Raw genomic sequence first — 14094 nt, forward strand, 5'->3', positions numbered from 1 at the left:
TCGCCTGCAGGTTCATTGTTTCAGTGACGTCATCCGGTTATGGTCTGTAGGGCTGCCTCAGTGACTGGCGTCTGTCACTTTGGCGGTACAATGGTGGGGAGGGGTCGATGCCAGGAGCAATATACACCATTCATGTCTGACACCCCGAAATGGGGGAGAGGCTAATTCAACTCGCCCGCTTCAATCCTTGCCCACATGCACAACTCGATGCATGCAAAACTCAATTTAGTTCATCTTTTGCTGTTCAGTGGTAATGCGCCTGCAACGCAGGCTCATTTTAGTATTCTAACCTACATCCATAATCCCATTCACATACAAATCTTTCTGGGTTAGCGTCTCCTACCCAGGGTTAATGCAGCTGAGACCCGTTTTCCATTGGCTACCTCCAACCATTGTGGGGACTAGTTTTTTATGTTTGAGGTATGTGGCAAGGTTACGGGGGATAGGGACCCCTCTAAACCGCGGGTAAGAGGCCTACCAGAGTTTTCACGAGAGCCAGTACTGCCCTAGAGTTGGGAGGTTCCCAGTCTCTGTCCCCAATTAATGTTCCTTATTACAAGTGGGCGGTATCACTAACAATCACCCAATGGCTAAAGTACCATTTTCTGTCCCGAGTTCTTCTTCTTTCATTTCAGGACTCAACATACCAAGAAGCATTGCTGCAGATAGAGGTCGTCACCCTATGGTAGAAAGACTTGCTGACTTTGCAAATGGCACTGAAATATCTGAAATAGTCCCACAAACCATTGCCACAGTAAAAAGAAACTCGGTACACCACAGCAACAGCGCCATGGTCACCAAAGCCCATTGTGAAGAGGCAACATGAATGCTATGAAGGAAAGAGGGTGGGGCTAAGTGGGGACTTTGAAAATTCCCGCCACAGTGGCACTACCCAGAAGGGAAAATCAAGATTACATTGGCCCCAAGAAACAGATGAACAAATGAGCCAATGGGAAGGGGTGGGAACGACCACCACAGGAATTGAGGGGAAATCCCCCAGGATAGAAATCAAGAATGTTGGTTGTTCAGGTGAGCTGAGGTGGAGTGGAGGCCGACAGAGAGACCAGGTGTAGGAAGGATGGTGGAGCAGTGCATTGAGTAGACTTTGGGGGAGATTGTTGCAGGTGAGATTTTCTTTGTGAGAGAGTGGTAACGGTACACAATGATTGTTGGATGGTGTGAGCAGGGTTTAGAGAGAGTAAAGAGATTAGTGAATGAGGGCTGTATGAGAGAGTGTATGAGGTGAATGAAAACGAGAGAAAAAAGTGCAGGAGAGTTAAGAATAGAAGAAATGAAAGAAGAGAAGAGAGTGGGGAGTAGGAAGGAGAGGGGAGGAGAGTGGAGAGTAGAGGGAGGACTGTAGAGAGGAGAGGAGAGTGGACAGTAGAAGTGAGCGGATAGTGGAGGGGAGAGCAGAGAGTAGAGGAGTTCTCTTAGGAGTTTGTGTGACCATCGGAGGCACAGAAGGAGCGAGTAAAGAGGAAAAGGAGGAGGGAAGAAGAATAAGGGAGTGGAGTAGGTAGGAGAGGGAAACAGTGAGGAAGGGACCATCAGGGACAGTAATGCAACTGCATAAAAGTGTTGAGTGAGAAGAAATGGGCATTTGAAAAGGCACCAGATCTTGTCGAACGATATCCTGTGGAATGTTTAGTCTAGGTCCCCACAGGAAATCCCGGAAGGATTAAAATAGAAAAGGCTTAAGGCCACAACTCTACTCAGAATTATAGATGATCGGTTTTTACCAATCTCTAATTGCCAGCCTGTGCAATACGGAAGCCTGTGCTAGGGAAATGGGAACCCCACAGGAGACGAGCGAGGCACGGCCATTCGAGTGCCATAATTCCTTCACATTCCAACACGATTCTGAATCATTTGAATTTTACAAAATAAAAATCCTTGAGCCATCCTCTGAAGTCTGGCTATTTCTAAGGCCATTTGTGACCGTTGCTAAAGACGCAAAATGGACTGAATGGCTTCACTTCTGTCATCTTTGCATGATAAAAGCAAACTATATCATCTCCTACAGGGGCCGACTAGTAGGGCTATTCAGCAGGAACACCCCCTGTTGCCGCTTCTGTTGGCCTTAATTATGAAGCCGCTGCCCACCTGAAGAAGAAACAAAACATGCGCTGCAAAGGGCTTGATCTTGATGGGCTGTTGCATGTAATACCACTGTACAAAGACAACATTCTGTTATACATACATGATCCGTCTTCCATTTTTACTCTTATGCTGAAACAACTGAAAGAGTTTGGGATGGAATCAGTATGTCAAGTTAAGTGGCACAAACACTGTTATATCTATTAGAAGACACAGATATTACCCCCATGAAACCTTTCTGATACCTGGATGTACAAGTCCGTGCAAAATGGGAGGAGGTATATAATGGCAATGCTCTCGGGTTGTTTACCAATCTGGAGACACCTGTAGGATTCTTCCTCAAGTCACTACTGGGTAGGCTCTCCTTGGTCAAAAGGTTAATTGTTACCTAGGTTGACCTACATATTCCATGGAGTACCAATGCTCATTCCGTCAGATGTGTATTAGAGGCTCAATGAACATGTGTGTTTCTTCTTCTGAAATAATACAACTCCCAGAGTTAGATTGAGTATGCCGAAATTACCATATGGAGAAGGAGGGGTAACTGCTCTGGACTTTCAGGCTTTGCTGCATCTTTAATATGGTAGGATGTTCATTGGCTCATGGTGGGTGGTGGGGACAAACTTATGGAGGTGCTAATCGTACCGATCAAATTACTATATGTACCTATATTTTCCAGTGTACAGATCTCCAGTCCATGGAGGTTATGTGTGTTTTTGACACCACAATGATGCATTTGATTTTTGAATAAAATGTCTTTAACGTGTTCTGACCACGCGTACTGTTGAGTAATGTCCTTCAGCCTTTGACCAAAGTTTTGTTTCACCCACCCACATGTGTAAGGGCGGGGTAGCCTAGACTCCTGTTTCTCTTTTGTGTTATAAAATGTTATCACACTATGTAAGAAAAGTTTAACCAAAAAAAATAATGTTACGCAGATTTTGCAATCCCAATATTCAATGACCAAAGTCGGAATTCGATTAGGCTTAGGACAATAAATTCGGAATTAAGAACGGATCAATTTGTTTTCTATGAGAGCAGAATTGCTCAACACCAGTTGGCTGGCCAATCAACCTCAAACTACACGGCCAGAGTGTAAAAGGTGCTTCACCTTATGTAGGCCTGGTTCACAGACCATTCAGTTACTTTATTAGATCAGAAGCCCCCACCAGGATATAAAGTCATCCACTATAATGGAGAATGTGGAAGAGAGGAAGTGGTGATAGTCTATGCTGGAGAACTGCCATGCTGAAATATCGCCGGGAATTCTTGCACTACATTGAGTAGCATAGTCAGTCTGTGCATAGCATCTTTGCATCATCAACATAAATCTTTCATGACAGATTTGGCACTCTCAAAGTAGTACTTCCCATAGAAACTATTGAAGTAATTCCTTGTCCATGGGTAGTATAGCTCAGTGGCAACATGCTCGTTTTGGAAGCAGGACGACACAAAGAAAAATAGGTTTGAATCCCGGTCTGCGCTTATAAAACTCTTCGGCATTCGGTATTAAGCATTATAATTAAATGGAGAGGTTCACCAAGGGGTCAATAGCATAGTGCAAGGGGACGGAAAATCCCAAAGAGCACATGGATGCCCTGATTTGTAAAGGATCCCACCCACTCATCTAGTAGCTCTGTGGATAAAGTCATTGCACATTGCTATGATCTGACCATCCCTTTACCACTCCATAACTCTTTCAAGTACTGGTTGTGTTTGCAGAAGTAAGGTTACTCGAGTTGCTTACGCACAACAAGCAAATCACTCACTGTGCAGCACGACACGAGTATGACTGCAAAGTGCAGCAAACATAGAGGGTAGCCCACCACTTTATCATTAAAGTATAGATAAGAGAGAAGTAAATTAGTGAGAAAAATGTGCCCAATCAGCATTGTTTTCTTTCACTCTTAACAAGAAAATGCCAATAGGATGCAAAATAAATGCTGATCGTGGTCGCTGCCGCCTGTGTCATACTGTAATGCCATGTTCAATTGTCAATTTCCTTTCATTTACACTTCCTGGATCTGCTTACTAAACATCCTGTACCAAAATGAAGTTCACACCTCTCTGTCTAGCCCACACAGCAAGATGTGATCAAAGATCTGCCTACCTCAGGAACTATGTCAAGGGCTACCTTCTGACTAGCCCCATTAGATCACCACCGGATATCTACTAGCCACCTTTGCTAAAGTCTCAGAACGATGCCGATTTGTGGTCCAACACACACTCTATGCAACTCCCTAATATCCCATGTCCAACATGAATTGGTCTACGTCCTCATCCAAAGAGCCCTCTGCACCTATCTGCACCCATGTAATCTCCTTCCTTAACTGCCCTGCCTCCTGCACAGTGGCATCGCTAGGGGGAATGGGGGGTAGGGCCCCTCCTCTGAAATCTTGAGTCCCCCCTCATCCCCCCCACCTCAGCCTGGCTACTTTCTCTGTTCTGCCTACAGTGCTGTGTCTGCCCCGCACAGCACACACACAGGGCCACAATCAATGCTGCTGCACAACAATGAAAACAATGAAGAGCTGTTAAGTTCCCCCTGCAGCCAAGAGCAGCCCCTCCAATCAGAATGTAGCGCACAAAACCGCTAATGATGGGTCATTAGTGACTTAATGGTTTAGTGCCTACATTCTGGTGGAAGGGGAGGTGCAGTGGGGTGTGGTAGTTGGTGTGCACAAAAGATTCTCTACAGAAGTGCCTACTTTTGTCTGTGGCCCCCTCTGTACCCCTCCTAAAATAGATTCCTGGCGACGCCACTGCTCCTGCCTGCTCCACCCCAACACTTCCCTTCCTCTCACTCTTTCCTTAACCCTATCGACCCAGCGCCTGTGCTCTGAAGTGATGACCAGATTGCACAGGAGTACTGCAAACAGCAATACAAAATAAATATATATATTGTAAAAGTAATCAAAAAGGATATTCATTTTGTTGACAGAAAACTGGTATTGCTTACTAATCTGTAGGTATTTGATTCTCTCTCTGCAGCCTATCTTCAGTCTAACCAGGTTATGGGCTGGGGAGAGAAAGCCATCGAATTGCGTTCTGGAGAAACTGGGAACTTGGAAGGCGTGTTCATGCACAAGAAAGCACAGAAGTTGAAATTCCTATGCGAAAGGAATGACAAGGTACATCTTTCCATACATGTCCATGTTGTACTGAGAGTTCCAAGCAAGTTCTGAGTTGTTTGTTCTATTTTTTACTGCCCACTTGTACAATAATTCTATATTGTGCTGTTGATACCAATAGGTGGGGTATGGTTTGCCAACATGAAATGAATTAACGATGGTAACTATGTCTGCTTACTACAGTGCAAACTAGGCTTTGTCCTGTGCAATTTTACACTGCCACATTTAGCTAATATGCAACCCTCAGCATCAGGCATCCACACTCCCTGTGTGTGTCGGGTCCAACCGTGCACATTAAGACAAAAGATTATAACATTGGGCCTCATTACGACCCTGGCGGTAAGGGGTTTACGCCAGCGTTAGCTGCGCCGACCCCTTACCGCCAATTCCGAGTTCCCCTAGCGCCATGGAGGTTTTAACACCCGATTTTAGCGGGTGTTAAAATCCATGGCGCTAAGGGACCATGGAGTTAATTACGCCACCGTAATTTACGATGGCGTAATTAACGCCTTCCCCACTCCCATTATGCCCTATGGGGCAAAAATGGGAATGGGGAAGGGTAAATGGGGATTGGGGACTTACCGCCCCGCCAAGGTCGGAATGGGGCGGTAAGTCCGCCAACCACCATGGTGTAAACGTAGTTTACACCATGGTGGTAAAGTCACGGCCCAGGCGGTAACTTACCGCCTGGGTCGTAATGAGGCCCATTATCTGTGCAAACTGTGGACGGCTCCGCCGAATTTACCATCCCCTTGTCCCTGAACGGAGGATGGAAAGGGGATTGTAGTTAGGAACTGCATTCCAGCTGCTAAAAACCTAAGGATCCATGTAAAAAACAGAGGCTCGGAGTAACATGCAAACCCGTGAGCTCATTTGTACGGCACTCCACATCATGCACATGAATTGTACAGTTGCAAAAAAATACATGCAAGCCTTTTTAATACCACTGCGGCACCAGATGCAAAATGGACCCTTTTTTGCACCAGTTTTGCATCTTGCGCAATTCATTGAACGAGTGCGCGAAATATAGATGGCAGAAACAAGTATCTTTTCATGTTTTGGAGGGACCTGATTTTGGCCCTTTAACTCTGTTCACTCTAAATGCGCTTGTGCTTGTTTAGTCAGATGTGATGATAACAACAAAGACTTGTGAAATGTAAGCACATTTGTCTTTTGCCGCTGAAGGGTTTGAGGTGCTGTTGTGCCTATGCTCACGTTCACATTGCCTTTTGAACTGTGCCATTGTGTCCCTGGGGAAGTGCTGCAGGACGAAACACCTTCGGATCCATTTGATCTGGCAGGCACCGGTTGGCTTCTTCACTGTTTCTTCTGTTATACTCCTGCAGTGGAGGGCTGTGAAGGACTGAAGCCTACTCCAGGGGGACGCTCTCCATTCTAAGCTTTGTTCACGGCACGGGAGGTGATTCTATCTGGCCAAAATAGAGAGAAAAAAGATATCATTACTTGTGTTTGCACCATTTGGCCGCACGCTGAGGCATTGAACCGGTTGTTAAAACATACTAGCCTCTTGTGCAATTGCACATGCCTGAAGCTGATGTTCCAAGATTTGCAAACATTCCTCAGAAGGGCAAAAAACCTTATCGATCAGCTGGTACACTCCACGTTTTCAAATAAAACTGAGAAAGGGAAATGATGGTATCCCGGGCCAGTGGTGGGCCACTACCCTTGTGGCTCCTGCAGTGCCTGTAAATTCATGGGTAAAGTTCTCTATTCTTCAAAATACGGAACACAGATTGACAACTACGTGACATGACTGACTGCAGGACAAGCAAAGGGCTATTGTGTATGTAATGTCCTTGCTGGCACCTGTACGTGGGGGGCAGACCAGCAGGGAGGTCCTGCTGAGAATAGCTGAGAACCTGGGTGCTCCTATGGTCCAACATTATGTGATTCACAATCATGCATCTGATGACCTGTTTTGGTGGGCAATTCAGATTTTCCATACATACGTTACAGAAAGTCATAATTCTATTAAGGACTCAGAGGCAAAGGATTATGCTTTCTCACAACTTTACTGTTCGAGCAGCATCATTAAAACTCATTAACAATAACTCAGAAAGCATAAAAACTACAAGTCCCATCAGTTTATTGCCTTTTTGTACTTCTTCTTTTATTGGACTTGAAAAACATGTGACATTAACAACCAACCACCATAGTCCATACCTATAAATCCAGTCCACCATGTTGTGTCCTCCTCCTTCTTTGTCTGGTCTCTTGTAAACTGTAGAATCCCAACTGGTCAAAGCTGTAAACTGGTCCCTTCGTATGACCTCAAGATCCTGTTGATTTATTATCCACCATAGAACCTGACCACAAACCATATTTCAGTCTTCTGTCCCAAGGGTGGGTAATCAACATGAGTATAAAAACCATTCCATATTCATTTTTGACAACATAATAATTTTAACATTATTGTCATCACAGAAGATATCAGATTAACATTTATGACATTGATTACTGGGTGGGATAATCGTTCACCTCTGTGTCTTTAATAGAATTATAACTTTCTGTAACGTATGTATGGAAAAACTGAATTCTATGTCTAGACATGGAGGCTCGTGTAATGCTTGTTCTAAGCTTACTTAACACCAGCGTTGCCACTATTTCCAGTGGCTTAAAATACAATGTTTTAAACGTCGATTCTTTCCACCAGTCTGCTGCCTTCATGATGCCTCCTAGTCTGGCCCCTGCCTGCAAAGCCTTAGAGGCCATTGCTCCTCTCACAGAGTGAGCCCCATAGGAATCTTCATCTACTCCCACTTGTGCCATAACCCATCTAATCCATTTAGCTAGCGTGGCTGACGCTACTGTCCCAAAAGGTTTCCTTATGGCTGTGAATAACTGATTCACCCGGGGGTGTCTCATTTGCCTTGTCATGGACTCATATGCTGAAATGCATCTCACTGGTAATATTTTGGGTTGATCTAGGAATGCTTGATAAGATATTGATCTCAACCAAGTTTTGTTCCTTTTCACAATATCAAATGCTATTCCCTGAGGTGATAGTGTCTTCCTATTGATCTCTAATGCTCTGATGTCTGATACCCTCTTACACTACAACAAACATAAGAGCATAGCTAACTTGGCTAATAATGCCTTCCTTGTCAGTCGTCATTGTCTACCCATGACATAAACCTTCTCTACGACCCATACCTAATCATATTTATGACTTGGTGGTCTAATTATTCTAACTCCTTTCAAAAGTCTGCAAATTAGAGGGTGTTCTCCGATTGTTATCCCTTCTATTCTTGGGTGTCCCAAAGAGATAGGTGAGTGGGCTATATGCTTTGCCATGGACTGCTTGCTGTACCAGATAATTAGCTATGTGAACTACATCTGTTCCAGTGGGAAGTACTTCCCTTTCCACACACCAATTGTGCCAGCCTGACCAGGCTGTTCTGTATGCCTTCTTGGTCCCAGTTGCCCAGGCTTCATCAATAATCTGTTCAGCCTCTTCCGATAATGCTGGTCTAGCCCAGGATCCCCTGAAATTGCCCACGCAATGTAATTGAGGCTGTTGTCCTGACCAGAGGGTGACCGCCCCCCCTGTGGGGTCCCTCACTATTAGGTATAACCTCAGTAATGCTATTGGATTGACGTAAATCATCTCTAGCAGGTCTGGGAACCATGCTTGACCTCTCCAATCTGGTGTAATCAGTACCATGGATACTTGCTGTCTCCTCACCTGCTCTAGAGTCCTCGCGATCATCGCAAAAGGAGGAAAAGCATATTCTTTGTTAGGATCCCACTGTTGCAGGAATGTGTCTATCGTTTCCGCCTCCAGGTCCGGTTTCCAACTGAAAAAACGAGCAATTTGCCTGTTCAACCTTGATGCAAAGAGGTCTGTCCTGCATGGACCCCATCTCTCCATCAGTATCTGAAATACTCTTTCGTCCAGCTTCCAAGCGCTGGCGTCCTTGAGGAATTTGGATTTCCAGTCAGCTATCTCGTTCTGACAGCCTGGTAAATATTCTGCCGACACTGATATCCCTCTCTGCAGGCAAAGGTGGCAAAATTCTTTCGTAGCACCTCTAACCTTCTTGACTTCGTGCCTTCTAGTGTGTTTATATAATAGACTGCCGTCACGTTGTCCATCTTGAGGAACACACAGCATCATGCTCGCTCTTGGGTCCAACATTTTACTGCAAAGGGTCCTGCTAGAAGCTCTAGGCAATATATGTGATGATGTGATTCTTCTGAACATCTGTGTCATGATGCCTGCCCCCGGAAGACCAGACCAGTCCCAGCAGCCCCGGAAGCAGGCATCATGCCACTTGGAGCATGTCCAAAAGCCCCAGTTAGGGGCTGTTTGGGTGCAGTCTTGGCGCGTATGGCGCCAGGCTCATAAAGATAAAGTCAGTCTCAATATTGATAACTTACCTGAAACAGACCATGCTGCATACTTACCTGAGGCAGACCATGCTGCATGAAGACTCCAGCCAAATGAGGTTTAGGAGGGACTATTTTACTGAAGGGACTATTTTGTTACTTGGGTGGGGCTGTGGAAGAATACTTACCTGGATCTTCCAAGGCTATTTAAACCACGCCCGGACAGCCACACGTGCTTCGCGTTATTCTGCTTGCTGCAGCGTAACGCACACCGTGTTTTCAGCAGCTCCAGTCTTCAGCCACGCCCGCTTCAGTCCTGGGACTCCTGAAACAAGAAGAAAAGAAGGATAAAGGTTAGAACAGGAGTTTTAACTTTAATCCTTACCTGAATCCTGATCCATTTCGCCACGGAGCTGAAAGACAGAAGTCTTTGAAGCATCGCTTCGCATTCCTACGGTGCCGCGCTGAACTCACCAGCTTGGGAGTACTTCAGCATTCCATCACGCTCTCTCCATCTCGCGGCCGCCCACCGACACCTAAGGAGACAAAGACAGCAAGGTGAGCAAGGGGACTCTCTAAGGCTATACAAGCTACCCCCAAGGACTTACCTGATTTACCATGGGGGGTACTCACCTCATCTCGGGTCGGCGCAGTCAACTCTGCTTCATCGCCGTACCCTGGACCCTAAGGTGGAAAACCACAATAGACTTACCTGAATCTTACCAATTGCCATTTGGAAATCTTCGAGTGGATTAATCGGCAACCTGCAAGGAATCGGACAGAGTGAAGATCAGACATTTGAACTCTTATGAACAATTGGACTTTAGAGTCAATACTGGAACTCACCAATTCCTCTACGCCAGTGAAGTAACTGGTCATCAACGTGCCCCTGCGGTCGACGCAGGATGGAGAGCTCATCCTTCCAAACCATCAGGTGAGACTAAGGAGGGGACATCAAAAGTGATCTGTGGGAAGACAACGGGAGTGGGGAAGGTGGGTTGACACTCAATTCCACGGGTGGTTAATTCCTCTTCTCCTTTGCAGAAGAATATTTCTGCGAGCCAGACAAACTAGGCTGAGCGGGCCAGTCCAGTCAGTCATCTCGGCACTACACGTCACGCTGGTGGAAACAACAGCGACCCAGTTCCGGTCGACGCCCCCGTGGGAACCAGGTGAGCGTAACAGAACGCGAAGCCTACCCACAAATACCCACCTGGGCGTCATGGAGACCTCGGAAACTGATCTGTTGGCCCAATTATTAGGGGAATTAAGGGCCGAAGTGCATTCCGCCCGCCAAGAAACCAATGTCCTCAGGAGGGAACTGATAGTGTCAAAAGAACGAGCTGATGAGTTGGCCAGACAACTATTACAGAGCCAGGCTGGACAAACACCTCTACCAGGACTTGGGGCAAGTCCAGCTCCTGTACCATCGAGTAACCCGGTGCAGATAAATTTACCTGGAGCCGTTCCTTTGGCTCCGCCTGAACGCTTTGCCGGAGACCCGAAAGGGTTTGCAACATTCATGAATCAATGCCGCTTGCACTTTTTATGTAGACCTGGAGCTTTCCCAAACGATCAGGCCAAGGTAGCCTTTGTACTGTCATATCTCAGCGGCAGTGCGGCGGATTGGTCCATTCCACTAGTTAACCAGGATGACCCGATTCTTCGAGATTTCCAGGGTTTTCGAACAAGCATGGAAAGACTATTCGCCCGACACTCCCAAGGACAGGCTTTGGACAACGAACTTTTATCCCTACGTCAAGGTAACCAGGATCTTTTATCTTACATTGCAACTTTCAATAGATTAGTAGTGGAAACCGAATGGCCTGAAGCCAAGCGAATCACATTATTCCATCGAGGACTTCGGGGAGAACTCAAAGATGTTTTGGCCCAAATCGTGAACCCGCCTCAAGACTGTGCTGAATATATAGATCTAGTGGTCCAGCTCGATCACAGACTTCAAACCAGGAAGGCTGACCGAACCAAGTTTGAGAACAGGGTGTTGGTTAAAACCCACGTAAGCTCCAAGGGAGTAGATGTCTCAGAACCTATGCAAATCGGGGGGGGTTAAAGGACCCTTAACCCAGAAGGAAAGAGATAGAAGATGGCAACTGCAATTATGTTTATATTGCGGAACTACTGGTCATTTTCTTTGGAACTGCCCTGTAAAACCACCCAAGAAAGTTATAGGAGCAGCAGACGAAAACCATGTGAAATCTGACTCGGGAAACGACCACGCCCGGCAAGCGTAGAGGTCCGCTTGCCGAGCTTAAAGAAGGACACTCTGACCTCGCATTTCACCATACCCATGGTCCTTGTAGATCCAGAGCAGCCATCACGCATGCACGCGGTAAAGGCGTACGTAGACAGTGGAGCCATAGGAAATTACTTGGACTGGGAATTGGCTACCAGGATGAATCTATCTCTCACCCGCAAGACCACGGCCGATGTTGTCACCACTGTAGATGGAACGGAAATTGCCTCTGGACCCGTAACTCATTCCACTGCAGAGATGACATTGCTGAGTCAAGATGGGCATCGAGAGGCTATGGTGTTTGACTTAATCAAGGCCCCACAGTTTCAGCTGATACTGGGGATACCTTGGTTGGAAAAACATAATCCCTGTATTGATTGGCGAGAGAAGAGACTAACCTTCCCAGAATGTGCTCACACCTGCTACCCAAGGAAAACTCAAAACTCAGTTCTGGCCCCAGTAATTCCAGTAGCCATACAATTACCTGTTGAATACCAAGACTTTCAGGATGTCTTCCAAAAGGAACAGGCAAACACCTTACCACCTCACAGATCGTATGATTGTCAAATAGATCTTGTACCTGGAGCACAACCACCTTGCAGCAGAATCTATGCCCTTACGGAACCCGAAAATCTCCATTTGCGCCAGTACCTAGACCAGTACCTTGCTAATGGCTTCATTCGCCCGTCCAAGTCCCCTGCATCTTCAGCTTTGTTCTTCGTACCGAAAAAGGAAGCCGACCTTAGAACATGTATAGACTACCGCGCACTGAATCAGATAACCATCAAGAATCGATACCCACTGCCTTTGATCCCAGAACTACTAGACCAGGTGAAGGACGCTTGTATATACACGAAACTAAACCTTCGGGGGGCATATCATCTGGTATGTGTCAAAGAGGGTGACGAATGGAAGACTGCTTTTCGCACCAAGTACGGACTATTTGAGTACCAGGTGATGCCCTTCGGACTATGCAATGCACCAGCAGCCTTCCAGTTCTTCCTGAACGATGTCCTCCGAGAGCTTATCGACGTTTGTGTGGTCGTTTACATCGACGACATCTTAGTATACTCTTTATCAGAATCTGAGCATGTAAAATACGTCCGAGCAGTCCTAGAGAAGTTACGCCAGCATAAATTATATGCTAAACTGGAAAAGTGCATCTTCCACACTACGGAAGTGGAATTCCTTGGATTTATTCTGACACCAAGAGGAATCCGGATGGATACCGAAAAGTGGATGCCATTCTTAATTGGCCTTCGCCAAGTTCAATCAAAGGAGTTCAAAGCATGCTTGGCTTTGCCAATTTCTACCGCAGGTTTATCCCAGACTTCTCGCACATTGTACATCCCATTACGACGCTATTGCGAAAAAACAAACGCTTTGTGTGGACAGAGGAAGCTGAGAACGCCTTCCAAGAGTTAAAAGCTAAATTCACATCTGCTCCCATATTAAGACACCCGCGCCCCGAGCTTCCCTACATAGTGGAAACAGATGCATCCAGTTCAGCCATGGGAGCAGTCCTTTCCCAAAAGGATCCCGAAACTAACCAGTTTCACCCAGTGGCGTTTTGGTCAAGAAAATTTTCAGCCCCCGAATTAAACTATGCCATAACCGACAAGGAGCTGCTGGCCATCAAGTCCGCCTTCAAGGCTTGGCGGCACTATCTACTGGGTGCCAGACATACCATCACGGTCATCACCGATCACCGCAACTTACAATACCTAAAGACAGCCAAAGCCCAATCTTCGCGCCAACTTCGTTGGGCATTGTTCTTCGCCAAGTTTGATTTTGTAATAACCTATCGACCAGGTTGTAAGAATGGTAAAGCAGACGCCTTGTCCCGGATTGGAATGGGAGAAGCAGAAATAACTTCAGAACCCGTACCCATAATTCCGGAACAGAGAATCCTTGGCCTGACATCCATACAGACACTGGAGGACATTCAAAACAAGATCCACCAACTCTTTGATTCCGTTGCCCTACAGGACTGGGCAAAGAAAGGTCCAGAGTACTCTGTCATCGATGATTTACCTTATTACCAAGGCCGGCTATTTTTACCGCAAAAAGAACTACAGGAACTTATAATTTCCCATTACCATGACACCTTAATAGAAGGGCATCCGGGTATTGCAAAAACCGAAGCTAAAATTAGGAAGCAATTTTGGTGGCCCACCTGGCGAAAGGATGTCAAGTCATTTGTCATGTCTTGTGGCATTTGCGCACAAAATAAAGGGCAAAAGAAAAAACCTGCTGGAT

General features: G+C 46.1%; 1 protein-coding gene across 4 annotated transcripts in view; it reads left to right on the forward strand.

Moving 5' to 3' along the window:
- The window catches only part of NRK (Nik related kinase), a 1461188-nt gene that overhangs the window by 1361815 nt on the left and 85279 nt on the right, over nt 1-14094 (forward strand). For all 4 annotated transcript variants that reach the window (XM_069612728.1, XM_069612727.1, XM_069612725.1 and 1 more), the window contains one exon: nt 5092-5231. In XM_069612728.1, coding sequence (XP_069468829.1) covers nt 5092-5231 — 140 coding nt within the window. The remainder of the gene's footprint in view (nt 1-5091; nt 5232-14094) is intronic.

Source organism: Ambystoma mexicanum, chromosome 5p (genome assembly GCF_040938575.1).
Source record: "Ambystoma mexicanum isolate Mex_15411 chromosome 5p, UKY_AmexF1_1, whole genome shotgun sequence".
Classification (NCBI taxonomy): Eukaryota; Metazoa; Chordata; class Amphibia; order Caudata; family Ambystomatidae; genus Ambystoma; species Ambystoma mexicanum.